The 10,586-nt window shown below is 38.9% G+C and overlaps 1 protein-coding gene across 1 annotated transcript; it reads right to left on the minus strand.

Moving 5' to 3' along the window:
- Positions 1-935: 935 nt before the first annotated feature.
- On the minus strand, positions 936-1,653 carry LOC131180836 (phenylcoumaran benzylic ether reductase POP1-like). The gene is made up of 3 exons (XM_058148653.1): positions 1,640-1,653; positions 1,424-1,558; positions 936-1,333 (listed from the first exon to the last, which is right to left on the minus strand). The coding sequence occupies exons 2-3, from the start codon at positions 1,454-1,456 to the stop codon at positions 1,064-1,066; spliced, it is 303 nt and encodes a 100-aa protein (XP_058004636.1). The 5' UTR covers positions 1,457-1,558; positions 1,640-1,653; the 3' UTR covers positions 936-1,063.
- Positions 1,654-10,586: the final 8,933 nt, after the last annotated feature.

Consider the following 10,586-nt stretch of genomic DNA (forward strand, 5'->3'; position numbering starts at 1 on the left):
TTTTTATCGGTGGCTCCCTCTCCAAATAGGCGATTTGGATTTGTAGAAAGGCTTCAAAAAATGAAGTGTTGCATAATGTTGAGCCACTAAATGGAGGGTACTTCCCACCGTTTGGCCAAGTACAAGTTTTACACATCATACTATGCTATATCAACTCAGTCAAAATCGTCAAATTATTTTTAATATTTTTTTATAAATGAATAATTTTTTTATACAAAAATATATTATATTGATTTGCATTTCATTAGTATATTGTATTTACAATTAATGAAATAGTCTTTCTGGAAAAGTAATTTCCATTGAATTTTATTGTATTTAATTTTAGATATTAAATCATTTGTCAATGTTCCTTTAAAATAAACAATCATTAATGATGTTTGTTGACTCACATGATTTACCTACCTCTCATATTTTTTCTAGGTAAAACTCACTCTTTGTAGATTAGTGGGCTGAGCTCCTTCTGCTTTATTAACTTCGGATAGTGGAGAAGTTTGCAGATAAAAAGGAAACTTTTACGCCAATCTTGTAGCGTAAATAGCTCATCAGTTTTTATTAGATTCAATATATTTTTATTAAATTTTATCTAGATTTGATATATTATAAATTTGTGTGCGTGTGTTATTTTTATGTGATTTGAATTTTAGATATATTTTTTTTGGATTCAAATTGTGATTCGACTCTAAAATTTCACTTTTTTATCTAATTGGAATAAAAAGTAAGATCTGTAGTGATACTGGAGGGCACGGGCCAATAAGTCTAAATTTTTTAGTAGAGTTATGAGATAATCAAGAAATACACTAAATTTTGAGTTTGAGAGTTCTTGATGATTGTTTCTTGCTCATGAAGTTTTTTCTCTTATATTGCCTGTAGACATAAATTCTATATTATTATTCTTCTCTTTTCTTATATTATATAATTATATAATTATGCATATATATTAAATTTACACGTCTAGTATATTGTAATATACTGTATCTTGAGATTACAATAAATTGCTGCAGATCAAATTAAAGAAGGAACCAACTATGATTTTTCCTTAGAAAATTCATATCAGGCTAATTAATCACAACCGAAATTCAGTGTTCATTTTTTTACCTTTGGGATTTCCATCACCCAAGATGACAACTTTATCTCTTGTAGGAGCTGTCGCTCCAATCTGGTTGAAACTCGGAAGCAAATACCCAGCAAAAACGTTGGAAACCACATAGGTGTATGGAATTCCCGCAGCCTCAATAGCTCGTCGGATTTTAACCCTATCGTCAAATGCTGATTTTACTGGCTCAACAGCGTGGACATGATCCACATCATTTCCGAACTCTGAGGGAAGGAATCTCTAGAAAGCAGAGGAATTTTTCAAAACAGAAGCCACTAGACAGGCAGGAGGAAAAAGATATAAAAAAAAAAATTCTGAAAGGGAGCATACCTTAATGTTCCCAGCTTCTTTAATGGCAGCCATGATCTTCACTTGATCAGGTATTTGACCTTGACCTACTGTGGAGATCACTACATCTACTTGCTTTATTGCCTTCACCAAGCTCTCGTGATCGCACAAATATCCCTGCATAGATCACACAATTTTTAGTTTTTTGCCGACTAATGAAGAAGAAGAAGAAGAAGGAAGTTTGCTGAATGAACATACAATGAGGACATTGACGGGGGAATTTACCGTATTAGGGTAGTGAAGGTACAAATTTTATCCAGACAAGGTATATATTATAGATTTTACCAAAACGGGGTGAGAAATAGACGGGACGCCATTTTGAATGGCGTCCTGAGGTGGGACGCTATTGCGGCAGCTCCGAATCTCTGCAGGTGGTGGTCACGTCAGCAACGAATTGCAGAGAGGCTGTTGGGATGCCATTATAAATGGCGTGCAGGTGTTGGGATGCCATTATCAATGGCATGCAGACCTCCACACACCCCGAATCCTTGTAAAGAGACGGGACGTGGGACGCAAATATTATTGGCGTCCAGAGTTCTATATACTCAAACTCAGTTTATAAAGAAACAGAAGCGTGAAAAACACAAGTTTATACCATTGAATTCAAGAATTTTCACCTAGAGTCACATGCATCATGCAAGATTTATTTCAATGATAAACAACATATTAAAACTCTTTTAATATGTTTTTGGATCTGTATTTGCCATTTAAGATTTTAAAATTAATCAGATTAATTTTAGAACCCTAGATTAAATCAAGAACAAACATACTAACCTCTTGATGCACTGCAATGTATTTGCGCCTTTGAGATGCGTTTCAGGACACCAGATGTTGTCCCTCTAGCTTGTCCACACCAAGAACACCTATGGCAGCCCTTGAACAGCTTCTAAAACTTTTTCTATTATTTAGAAAATCAAGTTCTGTCTTTTAAGAGATTAAAGATGTAAACAGGACACTAGAAATAATTTCTAGTATTTTTAATTCAAGAGATTGTTTGTTAATCTCTTGGAAAGATGAGAGAAGAAGATGAAGAAGAGAGAAACCTTCTTGGGTGGCGGCACCAAAGAAAGAGGCTGCTGGTTGTGTTATTTTCTTTTCATAACAACACTTATATAGCTAGGTCAACACATTAAACCCTTGCCACATGTCACCTTCTGATTGGTTCTAGGTTTAATTGACCCAATCACATTGTGCCAAGTGTCAAACCTATATTTAATCTTAATTTTAATCATCTTACATGATTAAAATATATTTGGCAAGCTTATGTGTAATGCCATGTGTCACCATCTCATGGTGCCAAATGTCACCCTGTGAAATGACCAAAATGCCCCTGTGTCTTAATTTTGAGTTCTTAACCCAAAATAATTATTTCTCTTCTTCTAATCAATTTATATCAAATATAAATTAATTAATTAATCTCTATTAATTAATTTCTCATTAATTAAATTCATATTTAAACACTTTAAATATAAATTTAACTTATACTATACATCCAATAATCTAGATTTGATTTCAAGTCATGCTAGGGACTTTGCAATCTAATTGCAAACCAAACCTATTTAATTAATCAATTAAACTCTTTAATTAATTAATTAAATCATATTTAATTGGGTGATAACTTGTGTATGTGTGTAACTTACTAGGCTCATCACTAATTGGAAAATGAGATATGATATCAACTCTTAATATCATCAGAACTCTTTCTTACCATAAATGATTTCTCTAAATCATTTTATGCACCTCATAGACCATGGTTAATACCTAGCATAGCATGCCATGGCCACCCAATTAGTAATAAGGTTTACCTTAAATGAACCTATAATCATATGTTACCATGCACTAGAATCTCTCTGTTACAAAATCCCAACTCAAGCTGGAGTCATAGTTTATGTCAAACTCTATTTGCTATGAATATTATGTTCTTTTTTAATTCCAGTTCTTGATTAAAAAGATTTTCTCATTAGAAACTCTTTTCTGATTAAATCTATATGTCCTGGCCAGGAACTTGAAACATTAAGAACAATTAAATGAACATAGGATTTTATCTCTATTTACTTTGAGGAATAGATTCCATCTTGATCAACACCTACCTCCATATATAACTAGTAGGAGCCAACATATGCCCATATACCCATACACAGTACAAGTATGAAAGCAGTATCAACCTCAAACTACCTATTTACAAGATAACTGTGCTATCTCAGGTCTAAAGATTATATGCACTGATATGATTTATGACAAAACATTGACAAGAGTAAACTCTATGTGCTTGTCATAAGTATCACTGGTTCGGCCTACTTATCATTTATAAGTGCCTATCATGTTTGTCATATGGCATGAGACTCACCATTCCATCTTATTTATACCTCATATAAATAACTTGGGAACAAACATGAATACAATCTTTCTGGATAAGTCATGTCCTTATTATGAAGTATCCTCGATTGTGAACCTATTTATGATACTTTATACTAGAAATACTGTCACTCATATTCTTAACAACTTAAGAATAGAATTTCTAACAAAATATCAATGGACATTTTCTATTACACATAAATATCTTATGTAAACGGAAAAGTGGAAATGCCTTTTATTAATAAAAATATGTACAAGATACATACTAAATGATATGCTATAGGGCATACTACTAACAATCTCCCACTAGCACTAGAGCCATTCATTACAATATCTTAGACCCATCTTCTCAAGATGTCAGTCTAGCTGAGTCTGTGACATAGGCTTAGTGAATGGATCAGCTGGATTTTCAGCTGATGCTATTTTCTGCAAGGCTACATTGCCTCGTCCAACTATTTCTCTGATAATGTGGTGTCGCAAGGTATTTTGCGGTCACCTGGATGAACACTCACTGAAGTGGGAAAGAGTGAGGAGTCGCCACTTTAATTTTGAGGGAAATTAAAGAAACCATTTGTGAAAATAAATTAGAATGAAACCACTTCGAAAACAGAGATTCTAGGTTTGGGATCCGTATACGGGCGGGGAAGGTGTTAGGCACCCCGCCTCGTCCCTCTATGAGGGCAAGCAGATTTAACATTATGATCTTTATGAATTAAAATCGATAGTTAGGGGGGTTGGGTTAGGATAAAGATGTTAATCCCTTTGATAAAAGGGAATATTTAATTTTTCACTAGTTTCGGGTTACCCAGATACATAAGTAAATGAGACGACCTTAGTGAATTGATGTTGCGTAGCGGTTTTCGTTTGTGGGATTACTTTGCGTATTTATTAAAATTTGATTTGAGAATCGGATAAGAACTCTCCTCCGATCTCTGTATATTTATTAAAATTTGATATGAGAATCGGATAAGAACTCTCCTTCGATCTCTTTTAGGTGTTTATTAAAATTTTTGATTGAGAAGTGGATAAGAACTCTCCTCCGATCTCTTTTAGATATTTAATTACAATTGGGATTGAGAATCGGATAAGAACTCTTCTCCGATCTCTTTTAGATGTTTATTAAAATTTTTGATTGAGAATCGGATAAGAACTCTCCTCCGATCTCTTTAAACATTTGATCACAATTGGGATTGAGACTCGGATAAGAACTTTTCTCCGATCTCTTTTAGATGTTTATTAAAATTTTTTATTGAGAATCGGATAAGAACTCTCCTCCGATCTCTTTTAAATATTTGATTACAATTGGGATTGAGACTCAGATAAGAACTCTCCTCCGATCTCTTTTAGATGTTTATTAAAATTTTTGATTGAGAATCGGATAAGAACTCTCCTCCGATCTCTTTAAATATTTGATTACAATTGGGATTGAGACTCGGATAAGAACTCTCCTCCGATCTTCTTTTATTTGAATGAGAGTCGGGTAAGGACTTTTTCGACCTCTTAAAATTTGATTACAGTTCATATCATAAGAACCTAAGACTAAGGGTTTTGGCATTCAAAGACGCCGGGGACCCGAACAAGGCTTTCTCTTATCCCATTGGTACCTTATAACTAAGGAAAGGATGCTAGACTGAATTTTACCGATCTCCTATGTGATCACCTTACCAGTACCCTTCGACATGCAATATTCGATCTCTTTTGTTTGCTAGTCTGGGATCCAACCTTACTTCAGTCCCCCACTATGCCCAGTTATCTTCTGAGCTAGTCTGGTGGTTCAACTTCATAATTCTCCTTGATTTATTATCCAAACTTTTATTATTTTGAAGAAACTTTCGTGTTAAGATACAGCTATCAACATTTCACCAAACTACCTATACGTTACTCGGGACCAAAACACTCGCATTTGAAGGTAATAAAGGCTAAGAAAAAGGTAAATGACATGTGCGGATGAACAAAAAGGAAACTCAGGAGGATAACCACCTTCGTGGGGTTTTTAACATAACATAAACTTAACGAAAATTACGAGTATGAAAACAAAGAAAATAAATATAAAAAACGAGCACTTGGTGAAGCAACGGTTCAAACACTTACCTGTAGGGAGTTGGATCTATCGAACTAACTATGGAGTCACAAATATAGTAAAGCTGCGTGCTAATAGTCTGGGGACTAATGCTTGCTTTGTAATGAAGAGCGCCAAGTTGAAATGCAGTCGGACCAAAATGACAATAACCGGGCTTGAATGAGATTGAGCTTGTAAAACAAGAGTGGATATAAAGATGATGAAAACAGAACTGAAACTAAGAGAGGGTATAGCAGAGCAATGAACAAACTGAAAATAAAGGGTTTCAGTGTCCAACACTCCTTCAAAGAAAATACTTTAGAAAACTGGTTTTTGAAGTTTTTTCTATTTTGAAAACTTAAAAATAGCAGAGTAGCAAAACTGAATCAATTTTCAGAGCCTTTTCACTATAATCAACACCCTTTTTTTTGTTCTCCTTCTTCTACTGTTTTCATGCAGGTATTTATAGGGAATGGGTGCTCCCAATGAAGGGTCAGGATTTTCTTTGAGGAATATGGAAAGTTTGGATTTTAAAGGACATGATCTGATGCTTGGGAATCAAAGAGAATCAAAATGAACGATTGAGATCCTTTTCATAATATTTGTCCTTTCTCTCTTCTAATTTGACGGCTCAAAATTTTCTTGTCGAGGGCGATCCGAGGGCTGGGAATAAAAAGCGCCGGTCTTGTCGTCTTCTTCTTTGATCCAAGGGCTCCGGACTTGTCCTTACAAGTAAGATCAACGGTGGAGATTGAGATGTACAAGACTGCCACGACACATCCTGACGCTTGTCAGTAATGTGGGCAATTCTGCAAATGAGGCGTACGGTGGAGATTTGATCTCGTCTGCAACGCTTTAACTATCTCGGCTCTGATTATGACGACAGTTATTGAAAGTTGTCTTATTCTCTTTGCTTTCCGATCTCCCCTCCCTTCCGATCTTTCTAATATGATCCTTTTCCGATCTCTCATGCCGGGCCCCCTCTCATGATCTCTCCCACTCCAGAGTTTTATCCGGGCCGGTTCAGTCAAAGCATTTATTCCTTCGGTTTCCAAGGAGTCCGCTTCGTTTTCTGCTAGCAATAAATGCTCATACCTTCTCTATATATATACCTTCAACGAGACATTCTTCTGCATTTCATTTTCTCCTCCCGCTTCTCACTTTTCCTGTTCTAGCCGCTCCGGCAACGATCCCGGCCATGGCAGCTGCTTTTGATCTTTTTCCGACTGTTTACTTTATTTATCGACTGAAAGTTTATGACCCTAGTGATCGGAAAACTACGATGGCCATATTTGATGACAGTGAGAGAACCGGACTAATTTACCGATCCAGATCGAGAATATCGATCGTGTCAATCTCGAGTCGGTCGACCGATATAATCGGCGAACTGATTTCGGGCGAGAAGACTGCTAATTTCCCTCCTATTATTGGTGACTGCCCTTCGAAGTTCATTTGGCTTCTCACCACATTGGGTGTCCCGACAGCGGCTCGGTTCCGAGCGATAACATTGACGATGACCTCTCTTATCCTCATGAGAGTCATAGTCCCGCCATCTGAGCTATACATCTATCCGATGTCGATGGCCGGTCTCCTAATCAAACACCTCTTTTGATTCAGCCACGAGACTAGGCTTTGACATAGGCCTTTACTAGATAGGATGCACTGTCGATCTCTAAAGATCGCCCAAATGATATAATCTGACTTTTAATGTAATCCGATCTCTAGAGATCGCCCAAATGATGTAATCTGACCTTTTGGAAATGTAACCCGATCTCTTGAGATCGCCCAAATGATGTAATCTGACCTTTTGGAAATGAAATTTTATTTTGATAATTATCATTTTATTATTATTGTATTGGTTATTTTCCGATCTCTGATGTGTTTATCCGATCCGATTCCTAACTGAATAGCCCTTAGCCGATCTGTAATTCTAAATAACTACCTTAATCTGTCGGTCTTTAACTAGCCGATCTCCCCTTATTTAATTATAGAGTTTTCAGAATATTCGTGAGACGTGTCAGAAAAAGCTGGCGAATCTCGCTAACCGATGCGCCGCTTGAGACACTGTGAGCATTAAATGCTCAAACGGGTATAAATAGGGGATGGGTCAGCCAGTTGCTCCCTTATGTCACTTTCAGCATTTCGCGAGCAATTCCAAAATTCTCTTGTTTTTTCAAGTTCTTCCGACACCGATCACACTCCGGTAAGGGTTTTGATCTTTCTTTTAGTTTAAATTTTCTCTTTTCTTTAAAAATGAGCGGTGCCGAGGGTCAGAGAGCGACGAGCCCCCCTTCCGTTCACGTCTCATGGTCATCAGATGAAGTTGAGGTGGTCGGACCAAGTGTGCGATTCGAACCTCCTACATCCTCTGTTCCAGCCCGTGGTCAAGTGGCACCCCCGAGACGAATGCATACCTCAGGGAGAGAAAGCCTTCCTGTAGACGAGCTACTGTCAATCCTTCAAGAAACCGATCTGCAATCGTTTAGCCAAGAATATAACTTTCGGACCGACTCATACGAGCTTATCAGATGCCATGGCGATCTCCGAGCCGATCATTTCTTCGAAGAAAATGATATGATCATGATATACGAAGAACAATTAAAAGCCGGGCTGCGGTTTCCTCTCGATGACTTCTTCAAGGAAGTTCTGAAATTCCACCAAGTATGTGTAGCTCAAGTACATCCGAACTCGTGGCGGATCCTGGTAGCCTTCTGAGGCCTCTGCCGAGCTAAGAGACTCAGTCCTACAGCGAAAGTGTTTGCCGAGCTACATAGGCTAACTCGTCGAAAGGACGACGAGTATTGGTTCTTCTAGGCGAAGCCATATTGCGGGCTCTTTACCGATCTGCCCTCCTCCCTGAAGAATTAGAAGAATCGCTTTTTTATTCTGAGGAGCAAGGCTCTGAACGGTTTTGAGGGTTTCTAGTGTAGCTGGCTGCATCAGGGCCCATTACTTCCGAAGCGCATCACCCTAAATAGGGAAGAGGGCATAATGGTGATGGAGTTGAAAGATCAGGCGGCCACTCAGAAGTTTTCCTGTTTAGATGCGGTGATGGCCGAACTGCATCATTGGACAATGCAATCGACACGCGAAGAACGCGGGCTTGACTCTCGGCCTTGGTACTTTCTATATCTCTGATCTTTGGCCCTTAGCGAACTCATTGACTTTTCTTTGTGCAGGCATAGCGAGCGGCGAGGCTTCCAAGGAGAGCCGAAAGCGGAAGAGAGAGGTCTCCAGGAAAGTGCGGGAGATGAAGCAGGCCGAGGCCTCTCAGACGCCACGGCACAATCCAGGGGAGACACAGGGAGGCTTATCTCGACCCTCGGGACTGCCGATCCCTGAAGTAGAAGTGGTTCGGTCTCCTCCGCGACATGAAGAGCCGCCACCACCTCCACCCGTTGCTTCGAGTGCGGAAGGGGGTCCCTCCCAACCTATCTCGAGGACCCTCTCCCGCAGCGCTCAAGTCCTGATCCACTCCCTGGAGAAGAACCAAACTGTTCGAGAGAATTCGGGTTTGGCTAAGGTTTTAGGGGCCTCCATCTGCCTTCAGGAAGATCGAAATAGGCTAACTCCGAACAGTTTCGACGATATCCTAACCCAGACTATGAGCCTAAGCATGGAGAGTTTGGTGAACCAACATATCGTCTGGGAAATGGCCCATCATCTGAAACAGGAGATCCAGAAGATGGGCCAGGAGGCGGCTTCCGCCCGAGCTCAACTTTCATCCGCCCGAGAATATATAGCTGAAATTGAGGGGCGGATGAAATTCTATGAAGATAAATTGGCCGAGCAGGCTCATGTTCTCGAAGAAGCTCGGGCGCTCCGAGCTGCTGATGTCGCTCGCCTCACTGCAGAACTTAGAGTGAAAGAAGAAGAGGCAGTGACGAGGGAGGCCGGTGCTTATGTGAACGCCCACGGGGACCTTTTGGCCTAGCTCAAGAAGCGTTATCCCGAGGAGGACTTTTCCTGGATGGTGGACCTGGCTCCCCAAGACGAAGAGGATAGCGAGGAGGAGACTGAGGGTGATAGAGAGGGGGAACAAAATGTAGAACAGGCTGGGGGTGATCCTCTAGCCGAATGACTTGTATTTTTATTTTGAAATGAAATGAAGTTCTTTCTTTTGTTCCATGACTTGATGAGATCGGAAAGTATCTAAGTTGCATAAGCACCTGATTATCTGAACATATTAGAACAACTTGAAAGCAATTATTAATCTATGTAAGAGAGATCGGTAAAACATTGTAAGCATGAGATCGACCTAAACTGAGAACAAACACTGAACGGAACTTAAGATTATTAGAATTGGAAACCTGATTTGAACACCTAAGATCGGAAGCACCATTAAGCCGGATTAAAACCTTAACTTTATTGAACAACTATCTACAATATTTATGAAAGGGGGATCGAATGGCATGAAGACCTAATGTTGGTTCGATTTAGTTTGACAAGAGATCAAAAATGTGATTGACCGCCCAGGAAACTTGGTAATTGATTTGAGAGATCGGTAAGGATTTAAAGGATATGGAAACTTAGTATTGGTTTGATTCCTTTTGAAGAGAGATCGGAAATGTGATTAACTAGCAAAGAGACTTGGCGTTGGTCTGATTCTTATGAAGAGAGATCGGAAATGAATTAAACAACATGGAGGCTTGGTGATGGGGATTGATTTCAAAGTCTATTGATTTCGTGGATCGGCCAAAATATGGTGTCGACATGTGGTAGCGCCTTTCT

This window comes from Hevea brasiliensis, chromosome 6 (genome assembly GCF_030052815.1).
Source record: "Hevea brasiliensis isolate MT/VB/25A 57/8 chromosome 6, ASM3005281v1, whole genome shotgun sequence".
Taxonomy (NCBI): Eukaryota; Viridiplantae; Streptophyta; class Magnoliopsida; order Malpighiales; family Euphorbiaceae; genus Hevea; species Hevea brasiliensis.

What these genes read in the sequence shown, in the direction of transcription:
- LOC131180836 (XM_058148653.1), bottom strand. Translation starts at nt 1,456, where the DNA reads ATGGCTGCCATTAAAGAAGCTGGGAACATTAAG. An exon ending in AAGAAGCTGGGAACATTAAG is followed by an intron (nt 1,334 to 1,423) that starts GTATGCTCCCTT and finishes TCTGCTTTCTAG; the next exon opens with AGATTCCTTCCCTCAGAGTT.